This window comes from Rhinatrema bivittatum, chromosome 2 (genome assembly GCF_901001135.1).
Source record: "Rhinatrema bivittatum chromosome 2, aRhiBiv1.1, whole genome shotgun sequence".
NCBI lineage: Eukaryota > Metazoa > Chordata > Amphibia > Gymnophiona > Rhinatrematidae > Rhinatrema > Rhinatrema bivittatum.
The window spans coordinates 775,568,778-775,588,379 of record NC_042616.1 but is presented as its reverse complement, the minus strand read 5'-3'; the positions used below and the strand labels follow the sequence as shown (position 1 = coordinate 775,588,379).

Genomic DNA, 19,602 nt, shown 5'->3' with positions numbered 1-19,602 from the left:
GGCAGTGGCTATTCTCTAAGTGAACTTAATAGCAGGTAATGGACTTCTCCTCCAAGAACTTATCCAATCCTTTTTTAAACACAGCTATACTAACTGCACTAACAACATCCTCTGGCAACAAATTCCAGAGTTTAATTGTACGTTGAGTAAAAAAGAACTTTCTCCGATTAGTTTTAAATGTGCCCCATGCTAACTTCATGGAGTGCCCCCTAGTCTTTCTACTATCCGAAAGAGTAAATACCGATTCACATCTACCCGTTCTAGACCTCTCATGATTTTAAACACCTCTATCATATCCCCCCTCAGTCTTCTCTTCTCCAAGCTGAAAAGTCCTAACCTCTTTAAGTCTTTCCTCATAGGGGAGCTGTTCCATTTCCTCATAGGGGAGCTGTTCCATTCCCCTTATCATTCTGGTAGCCCTTCTCTGTACCTTCTCCATCGCAATTATATCTTTTTTGAGATGCGGCGACCAGAATTGTACACAGTATTCAAGGTGCGATCTCACCATGGAGCGATACAGAGTATAAATATAAATTAGTAACCAATAACATAAAATTGTGCCTTCCTATCTTACCATAGCTGGTTTGTTTTTATGGTGCTGTGTATATTTTAAAGCTATAATGAACATTTATTAAAGTTTTATAATTCAATTCAAAATATATACTTAATTCAGTATTAGGCAGTACCAATTTAGTGGAGTCAAATATTGCTAAAAATCAGGGACATTCCTCATATACCCCATTACTTTACATTGCCAGGTTTCAGAGACATCCCTAGAGCTTTAGAATTTTGGATATGCAATTTCTGTGCAATGTTTCTTAAGTTTTTTTATATTAAGAGCCATAAAAATCAAATGAAAGTTGGTGCTAATAAACCAGTCCTTGAGATCCATACTGTGGCACGGAGTTTCCTTTGGTGCCAGGAGTGCCTCTCTGTGGTGCTGATTCGGTCTATGCAAAGTTTGTTGATTGGCATCTGAGACAGAAACTACCTTTGAGGCAAGAATAGTTTTGGGAGGTAAACCCTAAGACTATCTCAGGAACACTGGTTATATCAGAATTTGAATCTGAGTAATCTTGGGATCTGCCATATAAATCTGATGAATTTGACTCTGAACAGTAAGATTCTTCTTGCTTCCTGTTAGATCCTTGCCTGCCACAGACTAAGAGCAGAACCCTTCCAGAAGTTCTGCTTTTTTTGAAGGCGAGAGCGGAGATCATTCCATTTAAGTTACAGGCAGAAGAGGAACCAAGGTCACCCATGTTTGGCCTCCTGAAGTATCTGGATGCCCCACAGGAACTAATGGGAATGCCAGTCCAACAGATTTATAGAGCAGATGTAGATGTGAGAATGTCCATGCTCGCTGTACTTCTTGTCTCAAAGGAGGAGGCTCCAAAATAGTTTGTCCAAGAGGTTCCAGGATTCAGGAAATCCTTGCTAGTACACTACTTTGTGGTGGTTGAATATGCCCTAAAAAACAAAAAGCCAAGAAATATAAGCGCATTTCTTGGCATCCCTCATCTGTGATCCTAGTACATTGGACCTCTTTGGCAAGACAGTATTTTAGAATGCTATGCTTGATTTCTGCATAACTTCTCACCAAATCTACATGGTTTATTACATGATTCAAATCTGCAGGAGATTGGAATTCACCACATTTCTCCCTTAAGAGGTAAATGATAAATTTGTTTGCTTGGTGGGAAAAGGAGAGAAATATGAAAAGCATTTGGTCTTTTTTTGACCTATGATGCTTTTGAGAGGGCAATGAAAGCATCAGCCATAGATCTTAGGCCTCGCAAACTTTCTTGGTTGTGAACCTCATGCCTTCATGAAGATCAGGGCTTCCTCAACCTGTCCTGGGGACCCCACAGCCCAGTCGGGTTTTCAGGATTTCCACAATGAAAATGCATTAGATACATTTGCATATAATGGAGAATCAGTATATGCAAATTTATCTCATGCATATTCATTGCTGATATCTTGAAAACCCGACTGGGCTGTAGGGTCCCCTAGAACAGGTTTGGGAAGCCCTGATGTACATGATAGGCTTGCAGATGTGTCATGCACAAGTAAGAGCATCTTTTGAGAGATTAGAGGTGGTGGATCTGACAAATGACCACTGTGCCATGCTTCAGACCCTCACTGCTGCCATTTCTATTCCAGCTCAAGGAGGTGCAAGAAAACATTTTTTTTTCCCTTAGAGAAGACTTTGTGCTGCTTATGCTTGTCCCTATCAAGAACAGATTTGGTCTGCTTCATCGCTGATCCCTTGTATACTCTGTCTTCCCTCTTCTTAAATGTAGTCCTCTCTTCCTTTGTTGTACTAATCCCAGTGTTCTCTCCATCTCTCTGTGGCCCTCTGTCTGTGTGTCTCCCTTCTTATCCTCCTCCTCCTGAATCCTCTCTCTTACTTTATGACCACATCTCAACTCCTCCCTCCTTCAGACCCCCATCCATGCAGTTTTCTGTTCCCTCACCACCACCCTGTATTGTTCTCTTCATGCCTCACCACACCGTTGTAGGTTTCACTCTCCCTGTCTCCATCACCCCATATGATGTAGGTTGTCTGCTGACTGCCTCCAATTCCTGGCACTTTCATTTTCCACGCCTCCCCATCCCCAATTCACTGCAGCTGTATTCTCCACCTCTTCTTTAGCACTTCCTGCAGTGGCAGGACCATCACTGTTCCAGGTTTCACTTTTAGGAATTGAGTTAGGAGTTCATAGTACAAGGATGGGAAAAAAAAAGGAGGTTTTAGATCTGTAAATGGAAGCAGCTCATAACGATAGAGACAGGAAAGTAGCTGTATGACTAGTGTTTGCTGAATGAATGCTGAGTTTTAAGGAAACTGTAATGACACTTTTAAATTTAATTTTATCATTACATTAATTGTGTCTATGCTAGATTTCTTTCCAGGGTGAACAAACAAAGCAAATCCTTCTCTGTCCCATGGGAGATGTACAACTTGAAGATCATCTTTAAATAGATCTATTCTAATTCTGATTTTTGTTTTATTTTTGAATCGATCCAATTATTTTTAAACTTTTCCAAGTACTTTTTTTGGTCTAATGTTTGAGCGCAAATGTCTGTCAACTGTTGTCTGTTATGTGTTATTTGTGGATCATTGCAAATGAAAAATGAATGAATGCATGCATTTATGTAGTCAGTTCTATGAAATATGTTTTTATGTAATGTCTGAGTATATAAAGTTGTTTGTGGTTTTGGACCATTTCATGCTGCTTTGAAATAATGTGGGAATGTTATGCAGATTAGATGCGGGGAGTTCATGAAATGATAGAATTTTCTTATTGATTAGTTTGATTTGTTGTACTCTTATCTAGGCTCTAATTCGTAAATATGCATCTAACCAAATAAGGAGTTGAAAGATTCTGCTCCGATGTCAGCACGGAACCCTACTGAGAGAACTGTATACGCACGGATTTCAGAAATTATCCTTTTCCACAGAAGTCATCCTGCATTATATGGACTGAAATGCTTATGATTTATACCTGATTGTTATGTTTTTTCTTGTTCTATGGGAGTGGCTTTACCTAGAATCTTGTTCTCCGAGGCTTCTGACATGTGATAACTGATTGCCACAAAATTCTTTATGATATGCCTAGTTAATATCTGGTTATGTATTTATCTGCCACTGCCATTGCTTAGGTTCTTAAGTTAATGACATTGTCTGAAGTGATACCATTTTTATTAGTTTGTACATTCCAAGTTTTGTAGCATTTTCCAGTCTTATAACTTCTAATACTTTTATGCAGTTCTTTGCTGAATTAGCTACATGATTATGTAACATGTTTTTTCTTTACCTATGAAAGCTGGTTTGATCACACTAATTACCCTGTCCCACTGCTTGCCCTTTTAGAGTGTGATATGTCTCTGTGTGGATCAACAGGTTTTTTTAATTTCTTATTCTTTGACTATCTTTTTTTTTTCTCTGGATCTTTCCTTCCTTATTGTGAATTTTGTAGTTTCAGTGATAATTCAAGGTTCAAGAGGGATATATATATATATATTTCTGCCACACCAGCATATGTTAAATACATGCTGTTCTATTTGCTATTTCTAGCATTCTCTCGCTTGCCTTACTGTTGGTGCCTCTGCACAAGTTTTCTTTTGCCTTATTCTTTCTTCTGCAGCCTGCACTTATGGTAATCACTTTGCTGGTCTTTAATATCTCAATATCCTATTCCCTTCCTACTCTGATTTCCCTGTAACCCTTTTTGAACATCTCCTCCTGTAACACTACCTATTAGATTTTACCTAGAGTTTGTTTACACCCTCTCACAAATGTTTCCTGGTAGTGTGGCCTTTGTGTTTATTATGAGATTGATCTCCTTGCAGAGATTCACCCATTCTAAATGAGGATTACTATCATAGGGATATGCAACTATTCCTATTCCTACCTATGACCAGAACATGTCTTATGGGGGTTTTTTTTATATTTTTCCTTTTCTTCCTTGTCCTCTACAACGGACTGCCTCTTATTATTCTCTATGTATCCTTTAAGAATGATTTCTTTCTTCTGTCAGTTGTTTAGTTGCTTATGTAATATAAACTAAAGCTTAAGACTAATGTTATGATAATCTAGTTATACTTGCAGTTCAAGACAGAGCTGACTGACTTTCATTGTAACTTTAGCCTTAATGTTGCTATTTGCTATCTGAAGACTGCTTGAATTTCTGTGAGTATCACGTACCTAATTCAGGGATCTAGAGGGACACATGCTTGACACACCCGATACAAACCAAAGGTTAGTTGCTAGAATACACCTACAGGCCTATTTGCCCTAGACTGTCTCCTTAAACCTGTCATAGTCTCTGATGCTTTGGTGTGCCACTTTTGCCATTTGAAAGTTGCACAAGAGGGAAATGAGTTGTGAGTGCCTGAAGTCTGAAATCAACACAGAGATTGCAGCTTGGCGTAAGCCAAGAGGATTCTGGGAAACAGACTCTGGTTATGAAGGAACTCAGACTGACCAGAGCTTGAATAGGCTTTGGGAAAACATCTGGAATGAATTAAGAGCTTTGCCAATATGATGGAGGGTCATGAGGTCACAAAGTACATATGGACTAGGCCACTTCCTACAAGAATTCCGTCTCGACTGAGGGGCCCAGTGTAACTGGAGTTCCCCCTGAGATTAACAGTCTGATCAAGAGAATGAAAGACTGACAGGACAAAGAACTAACAGAAGATTGACAGTACTCAGCAGACATGTGGGTCTTATCTAGGCTTAATTGGATCTTAAGGTAGGAGGGGGACCAGGGAAACTCAGATTTAGCCTGTCTTATTGGGACACAAGACGCATGGTATGTGATCCTCCCATAGAATCAAGCACTTCGGAAATGAAGACTTACCTATAAAAGAGAGAAATGTACTAATGCACGGGGAGATATACAGGAGCAGTTTAATAAAGATGGAACTGCTACTCTATCTCCTAGAGGTCTCATATGATTGACTTTTAATATTAAATAATAAACTTAAATTTGTTCCTACTAAATGGACCTCTGTGTTCTTGGGGCAGCACCTTGAAGCTGATTTTTAAAGTCTCAACAACACATACATATAGATATACACGAAGAGTTTCCTGGATTCCTGGGCTGGGGTCAAATTCTCTTGCTAACCAATCAGCTCTTGATCCGGTTGTCAAGTTACTAGGAAGCCACGCTACTAACCAGTGACTGAAAGCCCATTTTGTTTCTTCAAGTTGCACAAACAAACACAAACATGAGCAAAGAGGGAGGCAGACAGTCACACTACACCCAGATAAGATACCGGCAGACAGACTATAGCACACCAGACTAAGACCAGGCAAATACACACACTACACCATAGACAAATGGTAAGGGGCGGAACATTTTCAAAAAATTCACTTCCTAGCCAAAATGCTTAGGGGGAAAAACTCCATCCCATCCTGCCCAACATTTTTTGTGTATTTTTATCATTTTCACTAATAGTTCTCGTTTCTTATTTTTGACCTTTTTCTTCATCTGCACATCTTTTTTGTCATGTTTTGTTTATTTAATTTTATTTTTTTTACACACATTTGCCTTTCTTCTCTAACACTTTTTCCTCATCTCATGCTTTTCTCCCCTCCATCTCCTCCCTCTCTCTGGCTTCTCTGCCCATTCCCCTCACATCTCTCACCACTTCTCTTCCCCTGGATGGGCTACGATTTAGCTCCTTGGATATGGACTTGCCAACAGCAGAGCTCCTCCTGCACTGGGGCCTGAAAGTGGCAGCTCTTCCAAGGTTCTGGAATACCTACAGTGGCTCCTCCCATGTGTAGGCCCACCACAGTGATAGTGGCTCTTTTCCTAGGCACACAAAGAGATGTGTGCTAAGCAATAGCATGCTATGGGTTATTTATTCATTCTTATTAACCACTCATTCAGGGAATTCCTGGTCGGTACGGTATACAACAAATTTAAACAAATCAGCACACAACTCAATAAACAAATAATAAAGCAACAATAAATCATACTAATCAAAACAAAAGCTTTTAAATAAAATGTCACATCACTATGCTTCCTCCCTCCTGAGGTTTCAGTGCCTCTGCGGCACCTAGTATGGAGAGCATACCATATTTTTGCTTCTTCAATCAGCCAGTCAGAGCATCTCCCCCCTCCCTTCAGTATCATTCAAGCCCCCATTGGGGAGGCATACCCCATTTGAGCATCCCCTATTATGTAAACCCAGAAATGAGCAATTAAAAAAAAAATTGCAAATACTCAATCTAAAAAAGTAATACTAAATTGAGATGAAAATGTATTCCCCTTAAAAGATATGCCTATCATAGTATGTTGAAATTCTACAGAAACATTCTGCACAATAATTCTTCTACAAGGGCACCTATTGAGACCAGAAAGTAAAAGATATAATTCAGTCCTATTAATTCTAAATATTATTTCTTGCCACAATGTTGCTTACCCATAGCGATGTCTAACAACATCTCTGCTCAATCTCTCAGCTAGATAAGCACCAATCCGATCCAGTTTTTCTGGTGCAGAAACTGCATAAAAAGTCAGCTTTTCCATATCAGCTTTAACAAGACCATCCTAAAAAATAAAATAAAATAAAAAATATAGGTATTAACAAAACAAAGAAATCAAATATCAGTCAATACTAATTGACTCTGCTTCAGAGGCTTTGCTATCTTTCTTTCATGATGCCCAGCTAAAGCGCAAATTTCCAGATGGGGTCACCAAAGCCTTTATAACTGTATTAGAAAAACCAGGCAAGGACTTATCCCTACCCGCAGCATATAGGCCAATCTCTTTGCTGAACTGTGAAGCCAACTTTTAACCTTTCAACTTACTAGTTGACCACCACTGGTAGAAGCACAAATGTAATGTGCTGTGCTAGTTAACAGGTCAACATGAACAGTCTTAACTTCTACAAATAAAAAATACAGTTCAATTGTATTCATTTATGCTGCACTTGTCTCTATGTAACACTTGACATGGTTAACAGAATTAAAAAAAAAAAAACATCAAAACATACTTAGGGCCTTATTGAAACAGGACTTCATAAAATCCAGGAAAAGTCCTTAATCTTATCCAACTTTCAGTCTAACGTGCCTTTTTTTTCAAATAAGCAGGTAGCATCACTCCCAAATTAAATTTCTAAAGAAAGAACTTCTATGATCTGAAACACACTGAATATTATCTGTGGATAAATCTTAAGTTGGTCCAATAAAATGTACATTAACCTGCAAATAAAAAGTCTGGGTAATAAATACTTTACTCTAGCCCATAAAACTAGACTTCATTTAATCCACACAAAGTATCAGAGGGCTTCATCCATCACTATGATTCCAATTCTCCTAACTCCGTGGTCTTCAATATTTTTTTTTTAAGATTCAATGGGGTTGGAATGGAGCCGGGTCGGAGAAGGGGATGATGGGGGAGGAAATCCCCCTCCAGTATCACAACTGACCAAAGAATTACCTCTCAATGTCATACCTAGTGGGTCCCCCTTTGCAATGGCATGGTTTAGCTTTGTATCTCCTGGTGTTTCCCCAACATTCCCTCCCTCCTCCACCTTTTCTCTCCTATGGTCTCCTTTTACTTGCTCAGAAGTCCCAATTTCTCCCCAACATTAACAGTCTCTCTCTCCTGTCCTTCTCCCAGAATTTCTCACACACACACTCTGACACACTCTTTCGACTTGCAACTCCTGGATCTAGTGCTCAGAGCAGCTTCTGATCCCACTCCTTTCACAGCATCTTCTGCATTCCAGTCCAACGCCAGCACCTCGGGCTTTCCATCTCTGACAGACATCAGTTTCTCCAGCCTGCCCCATCCCACTCCAACAACATTTCAGCAGCACGGAGCACACATTTACACCATGGCGCACTATAGTTATGAAATTTTAAAAATTAATACGATATGCAATAAAGATGGTTAGATGTTTTTGGGGTTTTTTTAACCACTCAAGCTATTTTATCTGGGGCTAATGTTTCAAAACACAAACTTTGCTTGCTTCCTACCACCAGGAATAACAAGTTTATTTAACATAAATGGGGTTTTTCCATAGAGAGCAGCTTATTTGCGGAGTACATGGTGCAGAACTGCCTGCCCAACTGCACTGTCTGAAGCACTTATGCTATCTAGACAATAATGTGATGTGAAAGTACGCACAAAGGACTAGGTAGCAGCTTTACAAATATCTTCAATGGGCAACTCTCGGAGATGCACAATGGAGGAAGCAGTTGCTCTGACCTGATGAGCTTGAACTGGGTTGGAGAGATCAAGATCAGCTGCAGCAGAGCAATGTTGGAATCAGTTCATAATCCAGTTAGACAAGGTCCCTTTAGTTATAGCTATGCCAAGTCTATTTGGATCGTAAGATATAAAAGCTGTGACATTTTCCTGTGGAGTTGAGTACAACACTTATAATAAGTAAGAGCCATTTTGCAGTCCAACATGGTAAGAGCCTTCTCTTTCATGAACATGAGGTTGAGGAAAGAAAGTGGGCAATGCAACTGACTGGTTTATGTGGAAAGCAGACACTACCTTTGGCAAGAAGTTGGAGTGTGTGAGGAGTACCACTTTATCATTGAAAAACTGAATGTATGGTGGATAAATCAGCAGAGCTTGAAGTTTGCTAAAACGATGTGTGGAAGTGACTGCTACCAGGAAAATAACCTTGCAGGTGAGAAACTTTAGAGGTGCTGATTCAAGAGTCTCAAACATAGATTGAATTAGGAAGGTGAGAACTACGTTGAGGTCCCAGGGTATCAGAAGTTGGCAAACCAGAGGACGTGTTTGTAAGAGGTCTTTCATGGAACCTGGAAATGAGCAGATGCACAGAAACAGATCCAGTGTTAACCAGGTGATGGTAAGCTGAAAGGGGTGCTGAGGTGCACCCACACTGCCGCTGTTGCAAGGCTAGATTATGATTTAAAAAAATGGAGTTATGACAAATATCTCGGTTGACAGCCATTTGGAAAAAAGGAAAAAAAATCATTGTTGCCAAGTAGGTACTGAGGGGCCGATGACTGAGGTCAGTCAGGAATGGAAGACAACATGCTGGCGAAAGACTGAAGTGAAGAAAATGATGTGAGAGCACTGGAACTGGAAGCCGCTTTGAGCACTGGGTTCTAAATGGGAGAATGTGTCTGTGTTTCTGTGTATCTTGGGGGTGAGATGGGAGGTAGAACAGAGAAACCACTTATGTTGGAGAGAAATGGGAGCTACTGGGCAAGGAAGGGGGAATTCTGGGAAAGATAAGGAAAGCGAGGGGGGAGAAATTTACCCCGGTTGCTGTTAAGTTGAGAGGCTGCCACTAAGTGGGAGAGAGGATGTGGATTTGTGTAAGAACGCAGGTTGATCAGCTCGACACTAGACAGGGACTCTTCCCCATCACCTCCCCTCACCCCCACCCCAGTGCTGCTGCTGTTGTCCCATTAAATCCAAAGAGACCCCTGCTTAAAGAATAGTGAAGCCCATTGATATTACATTCACTATGATATTAAATTCATTTGAAGTCACAGCAGCGCATGTGAATGCAATAAACCAGAGGTGAGCTTCCTTATAAATCTGACAGGTTGCAATCCCGCAGAGTGAAATCAACAGCATCCATCACAGCTAAAGGTCATCCAAAGCATGTTTCTGAACTTACCCAAGATGCACCCCCAGAGATTAATACCAAGGAGGTTTTTTTGAGAGTTTTCAATAGTAGTGATAATGGATGCCTGTATAGCAGCAATTTATTGAAGGATATATTTAGTATAGTCTATGCTACTGTATCAGTATACTACTGGAAGCACACAATACACACATTGTGTCACTACTGCTGTGCCTTCTGCTAGCGCTTCAAGATCTGTAACAAAAAGCTATTAGAGAAAACAGCTTTCCTAAAAGGCACACTAATGTTAGTTGAGGTATCAGAATTTATTTTAAGACACCTTCAACAATATTTTAAAAACATCAGTCTGTGCCTTTGTATCTCTGAAATCTGAAAAGAATTCAGTTACTCATTTTAAAAGCATTTTACAATTGAAATATTAAAATGTGCACAAAAAAAAAGTAGTAACAGTTCTAAAGCTAAGTCACATCAAATTTTGATTTCAACAACAATTTTATAAGAATTAGAGGTCTTCGTCCTTTCTGTATGTCAATTGGCAGATCACTATTTATTTAAAAGCTGGGGTTTTTTTCCGCCTATGAAGGACTGCCATATTAAGTGGTGTTCAGTGAAACAATGAAAATTATGCATGAGATAAAAACAGACATTTACAAAATTTAGAATAAAAAAAACTATCAATCAAGGAAATGCAATCCAGAAAAAAATTTGCTTTTAACCTTTTTCAGAATGATACACAGTCAGAAACTGAATGAACCTCAAGAGATAGTTCATGCCACAAAACAGGACCAATTACAGAAAACGCACAATTGCAAGAGGCCTGTAAATGCTCGGACTTAACAGCCAGCACTTCAGTAAGCATGACAAAATGTACTATGATGGGAAAATGTGAACAACCAACCAAGCAGCCACTGTGCATACATTTTCAATGCAAGTGGCTTTGAAATGAACCACTGAAATCGCCACAGCTCTCACTTGATGAGCTTTGACAGTCTGAAATCTTTTAAGCCAGCCACTGCATAAAAGTGCACTATACAGTACATCAAACAACTGGACAGAGTTCGGCAACTGCCCTTCCCAATCAACTGGAATCAAAGGATAGTAACAGTTGAGAAGCTTGATGGTGAGGCTAGGTCCACATTAGGTAACATGATAAGGTTCTCTTACAGTGCAAGGAGTGAAAAGCCCACTCTCCTCCAAGCACATGTCATCATGGGAAGAATATAGGTAGCCAGTAGGGGGTGAGACAGAGCATGGGAGGTGAGAGAGCGGGGGGAGGATGCTTGACTGTGGGTGCCAGAGAGAGGGAGAGCCCTATGTGAGGAGATTGAGTGTGTGTATGTGTGTGAGAGAGATTGGGAGCTCATGTGTATGAAAAAGGGATCATGTGTATATATGTGAGGGTGCTAGCCTGTGTGACGGGATTGTGTATGTGTGAGACGGGATTGTGTATGTGTGAGACGGGATTGTGTATGTGTGAGACGGGATTGTATATGTGTGAGACGGGATTGTAGAGCCTGTGTGAAGAGGTGCATAAGAGACATAGGTAGCCTGTGTGAGGATATATGTGTGAGAGAGAAAGGGAGCTTGTGTGGGTGTGTATGCAAGAGAGAGGGACCCTGTATGAGGGGATGTGTGTGTGCGAGAGAGTGAGGGAGCCTGTATAAGGGTGTGTGTATGTGCACCAGAAAAGAGGGAGAATGTGTGTGAGAGAGGGAGAGGGAGCCTGTGTTAGAGGCAGTATTGAGAATAGGACTGGCGATAGAGTGGAAGGGGTTGAGCCTAGAGGTGGAGGGGAGAAATACTGGCAGGTGGAGGAGTTGGGGCCTGAGATGGCAAAGTGGCCAGGGGAGTAGGGAGAGCAAGAGGAAGGGATATTCTTAAAGTGAATTTCTAGGGAAATTCTGCATCTCTAAGTAATAACTTTTTCTGTATTAATTTAAAATGTAATTACTTAAGGACTGTCATGTAAATTGTGCATTTTGACCAATATAAAGTTTGCAGAATTGTATGTTTTATTGCGCAGAATTCCTCCAAGAGTAAGGCCATCCATCTACAACTTTAGCAGCTCCAGCATTCATAGACCAGACTCGAGCAGTAGGGTAACGTCTGTAACGGACATCCAACTCCCACAGATGCAGGCCCTGAAACTGCAGATCATAGGCTTCTTAGCCCTAGACCTTTTGATAGACAGTTTTTGCCTTTTGCCAACATACAGATGTTTGTGTAGTTTCACAGGTTCGTGCCACCAGCCACACTGCCAGTCATAATCTGGCTGGAATTCTCCAGTTATATAAAAAACTAAACTAGGTAAGCCTCTGAGTTGTGCTTTTCCACGGTCCCGCTACCTGACTCCTCCTTGCAGCTTCCCCAGTTCCACCCTCTGAGGCTCCCCAGGGACAGGTACTTCAGTCTCTACTGCCTATACTTTACCCCGCTCCTTGCACCCCAATTGGTTAGCTGTGCTTAAGCTTACACAGCACCAGGTTATCCCGGCAGTTTAACGTCTCTATAGCTTTATTTTATTAAAACACATCAGTCTCAAACTCATAAGATAAGAAAGCAACTCTCACTTTAATCCTCTTGCACGCTGCTCACAGTTGCTTCCTGCACAGCTTAAGCTTGGCTGCCCTCTAGGGAACCAGGCCCTACTGCCACCTCCCACCGTAGTCTGCAGCTGGGATTTTCACTTCCCCTTTCACTATGGCTGCAACTACATCCACCCCATGGTAGTGTTCACTTAAAGCTCTTCACTTGCAGTCTCCATGAGTATGTCCTCTTCTGGAGGGGTCTCCACCACTTGTCTCCCAAAACCACTGGCTCTGGCTTGTCCTCAGAGCTGCTCAACACCTCCACCTTCATCACTTTTGTCTCTTCATCTGGTTATAGCAGAGCTCCTTCCTGTTCCTGCCCTGCCCATTCTTCAGATAAGCTCTCTCCCTTCTCCCACCACACTTGGGCTCTCTCGTCCTCTCGACAGGACAAAGCCTGGGTAGTTCCTCCCCCTTCTGAGCCCCTGGGCCTTCACCACCTATTCTGATTTCTTTTACATACTGGATATCCTTACAGCCCACCTTTTTTGTATTCACCAAAGGAATATAATGCCCATTACAGTAGAAGATTAATTTTAGGTTTCACACACAAACATGTAAGCTGAGCAGTACGCCAGAAAACCGGCTGTAGGGAAAAGTTTGCTTACCATAAACAAGGTTCTTCATAAACAGGAGAATGAATTAGCCATGACATGTGGGTGACATCTGACAGCACTCAATTGACCCATCTCTCTGAGCTTATTAGAGCTTTTACTTTCTTGAGCGTGCCTGTAAGTTCCCACGTCTGCTGTTCTACAACTGATTCTAGAGCTTAGCTTTAGCTAGACAGACAACTCTCTAGGGAGGCATGTGGATATTAAGCATAGCCAATTCATCCTGCTAACTAGAACCTATTAGGAAAATGTGTTTTATCCCTCAACAAGTAGTGCTGAATTAGCCATGACACATGGGGAGTCCCAAGCTGAGGGTTGCATCATGCAGTATTTTACTAAAAAAGCAACCCAGACCCCCCCCACACACACACACCCATGGAGTATAGACTACAGGGTGAACAGGCTACTTGTCCAAAGTTACTATCACTTCTGGAGAGACTGTCTGGACAGTAATGGGATCTAAAGGTGTGAACCAACGACAAACTGCAGCTTTGCAGATATCTTCAATGGACACAACTCTAAGGTAAGCCATTGAGGGAGCCATGACTCTTACTTGCCAAACCTTAAAGAGTCTGGTATCTGGAGGCCAGACAGAGCGTAGCAAAGCGCAATACACTCTACAAGCCGGTTGAACAGCACTTGGCAACAGCTATTTCCAATTTGTTAGGACTGTTGGAGACAAGCTGAGAAGCCTGAAGATGTGGATGAGTTGTTTTTAACTAATATATCATGGCCCTTTTTCAGTCCAGTGAACGGAGGGCCTGTTTCAGATGAAAAGCCAAAACTGTTGGAAAAACTGCAAGCATGAAGGAACAATGAACCAATGATACTTCACTGACAATTCTAGCCAACTTTAAGTAAGATGACTAAATGGTTCATAAAGCAGCTTCATCAGTTTTGCCAAGATGATATTGAGATGTTATGGCACTGGTGGCCTGGCAACTAGAGATTTCTTGACAAGCATTTAATGAGGATATATAGAGATTGGCTTACCTTTCACTTGATAAATGGGCATTGGCATTGAGATGCACCTTAAACTGATGTACTGAGGCCCCATGAGGAGAGAGAGAATGGGTACTTGAGTAGATCCTATGGAGCACAGGCAAACTGGTTCAGGAAGCCTGCATGTCACCAAGGTGAAAACAGTTTCTATTTAAAATTTTATGCTCTCCTGGTAGATGGCTTCCTGGTCAAAATAATATCCTGAACTTCCTTGGACAGTGATAAGATTAATGAGCGCACAATATTCATGCTATCAAGTTGAGAGAAAAGGTTCAGAAAACAGAGGACTCTCCACAAGTAAACAGTTGGATCGGATCTCAGGGGGATCAAAGGGTGGATAACCTTATGAGGAAAGAGAACCACACTTGCCTGGGCCAGACTGGAGCAATGAAGATAAGACGCACTTAGTCTGAGTACCTTCTGCACCATACTCGCTGTCAGCAGAAGTGAAGGAAAGGAATATAGCAAATCTGCATCCCACTTGAGCAGAAAAGTGTCTGGAACAGATCTAAACTTGGTTTGAAGAATGAAGCAAAATTTTTCAGTTATCTCATCCTCCAACGCAAACAAGCTGATTGACAGGTGACCCCATAAGTCAAACAAACTGCCTGCTACTCTTTGGGTCTAGAGGAAACTTGTGGGGGTAAAAACGTTTACAAGTAGTATCTGAACTTTTCTCCTTTGCAAGTTATTCTATAGTCTCCCTATGAGGCAATGGTCCTCACACAAACTGTTTAACATCTGCCTTGTGTATTGCCCTCCGGGACTGTTACACCATCATAGTTCTCCATTTTTTAAATTTCTGACAATAGACAAAGTTTTGACTTGACAAAATTCTTTTAGGGGCCTTTAACTTACATATAGATCAAATTCCATTGGCATTCTCATGTGAAGACTTCCTTGATATTTTGACTGCTTGTAACCTTGAACTAATTGTTACAATCACCACACAGAGCAGGTCATACACTAGATCTGATTTTCATAAACCATTAATTTTTTTCTCATATAACCAGGGGAAAGCCGACAGTCGCTCAGCAGCGCATGGTTCGGAGAGATGTATCTTTAAAGGATACTAATGATGCATTAGAATTAGGGCATCCCGACAGTGAGGTTCCAATAATTAGAAAAGTAGTCCAAGTGCCTGTAACTAAAAACTCACCTGAGCTAAAAAATTCTAACTTATCCCTATCAATTAAAAAGCAGAATAAAAATACAATCAAAAAACAAACTTTGAAATGTTTGTATGCTAATGCCAGAAGTCTAAGAAGTAAGATGGGAGAATTAGAATGTATAGCAGTAAATGATGACATAGACTTAATTGGCATCTCAGAGACATGGTGGAAAGAGGATAACCAATGGGACAGTGCTATACCGGGGTACAAATTATATCGCAATGACAGAGAGGAGCAGTCGGGAGGAGGTGTGGCGCTTTATGTCCGGGATGGCATAGAGTCCAACAGGATAAACATCCTGCATGAGACTAAATACAAAATTGAATCTTTATGGGTAGAAATCCCTTGTGTATCAGGGAAGACTACAGTGATAGGGGTATACTACCGTCCACCTGGTCAAGATGGTGAGATGGACAGTGAAATGCTAAGAGAAATTAGGGAAGCTAACCAAATTGGTAGTGCAGTAATAATGGGAGACTTCAATTACCCCAATATTGACTGGGTAAATGTATCATCGGGACACGCTAGAGAGATAACGTTCCTGGATGGAATAAATGATAGCTTTATGCAGCAATTGGTTCAGGAACCGACGAGAGAGGGAGCAATTTTAGATCTAATTCTCAGTGGAGCACAGGACTTGGTGAGAGAGGTAACGGTGGTGGGGCCACTTGGCAATAGTGATCATAATATGATCAAATTTGATTTAATGACTGGAAAAGGAACAGTGTGCAAATCCAAGGCTCTCGTGCTAAACTTTCAAAAGGGAAACTTTGATAAAATGAGAAAAATTGTTAGAAAAAAACTGAAAGGAGCAGCTACAAAAGTAAAAAATGTCCAAGAGGCGTGGTCATTGTTAAAAAATACCATTCTAGAAGCACAGTCCAGATGTATTCCACACATTAAGAAAGGTGGAAAGAAGGCAAAACGATTACCGGCATGGTTATAAGGGGAGGTGAAAGAAGCTATTTTAGCCAAAAGATCTTCATTCAAAAATTGGAAGAAGGATCCAACAGAAGAAAATAGGATAAAGCATAAACATTGGCAAGTTAAATGTAAGACATTGATAAGACAGGCTAAGAGAGAATGTGAAAAGAAGTTGGCTGTAGAGGCAAAAACTCACAGTAAAAACTTTTTTAAATATATCCGAAGCAGAAAGCCTGTGAGGGAGTCAGTTGGACCGTTAGATGGTCGAGGGGTTAAAGGGGCACTTAGAGAAGATAAGGCCATCGCGGAAAGATTAAATGATTTCTTTGCTTCGGTGTTTACTGAAGAGGATGTTGGGGAGGTACCCGTAATGGAGAAGGTTTTCATGGGTAATGATTCAGATGGACTGAATCAAATCACGGTGAACCTAGAAGATGTGGTAGGCCTGATTGACAAACTGAAGAAAAGTAAATCACCTGGACCGGATGGTATACACCCCAGAGTTCTGAAGGAACTAAAAAATGAGATTTCAGACCTATTAGTAAAAATTTGTAACTTATCATTAAAATCATCCATTGTACCTGAAGACTGGAGGATAGCAAATGTAACCCCAATATTTAAAAAGGGCTCCAGGGGCGATCCGGGAAACTACAGACCGGTTTAGCCTGACTTCAGTGCCAGGAAAAATAGTGGAAAGTGTTCTAAACATCAAAATCACAGAACATATAGAAAGACATGGTTTAATGGAACAAAGTCAGCATGGCTTTACCCAGGGCAAGTCTTGCCTCACAAATCTGCTTCACTTTTTTGAAGGAGTTAATAAACATGTGGATAAAGGTGAACCGGTAGATATAATATACTTGGATTTTCAGAAGGCGTTTGACAAAGTTCCTCATGAGAGGCTTCTAGGAAAAGTAAAAAGTCATGGGATAGGTGGCGATGTCCTTTCGTGGATTGCAAACTGGCTAAAAGACAGGAAACAGAGAGTAGGATTAAATGGGCAATTTTCTCAGTGGAAGGGAGTGGACAGTGGAGTGCCTCAGGGATCTGTATTGGGACCCTTACTGTTCAATATATTTATAAATGATCTGGAAAGAAATACGACGAGTGAGATAATCAAATTTGCAGATGACACAAAATTGTGCAGAGTAGTTAAATCACAAGCAGATTGTGATAAATTGCAGGAAGACCTTGTGAGACTGGAAAATTGGGCATCCAAATGGCAGATGAAATTTAATGTGGATAAGTGCAAGGTGATGCATATAGGGAAAAATAACCCATGCTATAATTACACGATGTTGGGTTTCATATTAGGTGCTACAACCCAAGAAAGAGATCTAGGTGTCATAGTGGATAACACATTGAAATCGTCGGTTCAGTGTGCTGCGGCAGTCAAAAAAGCAAACAGAATGTTGGGAATTATTAGAAAAGGAATGATGAATAAAACGGAAAATGTCATAATGCCTCTGTATCGCTCCATGGTGAGACCGCACCTTGAATACTGTGTACAATTCTGGTCGCCGCATCTCAAAAAAGATATAATTGCGATGGAAAAGGTACAGAGAAGGGCTACCAAAATGATAAGGGGAATGGAACAACTCCCCTATGAGGAAAGACTAAAGAGGTTAGGACTTTTCAGCTTGGAGAAGAGACGACTGAGGGGGGATATGATAGAGGTGTTTAAAATCATGAGAGGTCTAGAACGGGTAGATGTGAATCGGTTATTTACTCTTTCGGATAGTAGAAGGACTAGGGGACACTCCATGAAGTTAGCATGGGGCACATTTAAAACTAATCGGAGAAAGTTCTTTTTTACTCAACGCACAATTAAACTCTGGAATTTGTTGCCAGAGAATGTGGTTCGTGCAGTTAGTATAGCTGTGTTTAAAAAAGGATTGGATAAGTTCTTGGAGGAGAAGTCCATTACCTGCTATTAAGTTCACTTAGAGAATAGCCACTGCCATTAGCAATGGTTACATGGAATAGACTTAGTTTTTGGGTACTTGCCAGGTTCTTATGGCCTGGATTGGCCACTGTTGGAAACAGGATGCTGGGCTTGATGGACCCTTGGTCTGACCCAGTATGGCATTTTCTTATGTTCTTATAATAATATGAAGATTGTTCCGATCTCCTGGTCAGATCACTACTTGATATCCACATCGTTGTCCTTTGAACCCACTTCTGATAAATCTCCTCCTGAATATGACAATTTCTAAAAGGCCTCATTGAATTACCAGCTCTACTAGATGAACTGGCCCCTGCCATGTCATCCTCTCAGGTCGATTCTATAAAGAATATGGTAAATTCCTGGCATTCTGCAATACTCATGGCACTTAACCAAGTTTTACTTATACGCCACAAAACCCTTATGCGCTCAAATTATGAACCTTAATTCTCATACGCTTTGCTCCAATTGAAATGTGCTCTTCCTCGAGCAAAGCCAAATGGCGAGAAACCCAGACCACCACTGACCTACAAAACTATCATACTATTCTCGACCAATACAGAACCACCACTAACAGAACAAAACACATCCAACTTCACCAAGCAGATCAAAGCATCTATTAAGCCCAAAGAACTATTTTCTATTAACAAATGTCTTGCTTCCCGCCCCATAACACTGACTGCCTAACCTTCTGCCCAACATAGTATGTCTATTTCAGAATTTTTTCCACATCATTTTCATACAAAAATTGTAGACCTATGTGCCAATTTTCCTGCCAACCATGCCCTTATCATCCCCAACCCACCCTTTGGTCTGAATTTGAATTTACCTCCTCACTAGCGGTTTTCCAAATCATTTCCTCTATGAACTCTTCAAACTTTCCCCTCAATTCATGCTTTGCAGGCCTTCTGAAAACCATTGCACGGAGGCTCACTGAAAGTCTGAAAAACTGTCAAATCATCTCTCACTTCTGGCGAGACCAAGGTTAAAGGTTACAGAGGAAAGATGTTCTGACATGCTTAGCAATGCAAATAAAATATGCCAGAAGTAATTATGTATACTTACAGAAAGAAAAAAGAAGAAATGAAAATTACAGGTCAAGAAAACCTAAGAATGATGAGATATGTAATTCATGCTAACTTTTTCGGTATAAGAGAAATGCTGTTCCTATGTTTTTCGTTTGGTTCATGTCAGAGATTCTCTTGGTATAACCAATAAACTGTAATATTAATTGCAGTTAATTTGGGTGTGAT

General features: G+C 40.8%; 1 protein-coding gene across 2 annotated transcripts in view; it reads right to left on the bottom strand.

Moving 5' to 3' along the window:
• EFR3A (EFR3 homolog A) overlaps positions 1-19,602 on the bottom strand; it is a 648,826-nt gene that overhangs the window by 451,439 nt on the left and 177,785 nt on the right. For both annotated transcript variants that reach the window (XM_029592044.1, XM_029592042.1), the window contains one exon: positions 6,943-7,070. In XM_029592044.1, coding sequence (XP_029447904.1) covers positions 6,943-7,049 — 107 coding nt within the window. In that variant the 5' untranslated portion in view covers positions 7,050-7,070. The remainder of the gene's footprint in view (positions 1-6,942; positions 7,071-19,602) is intronic.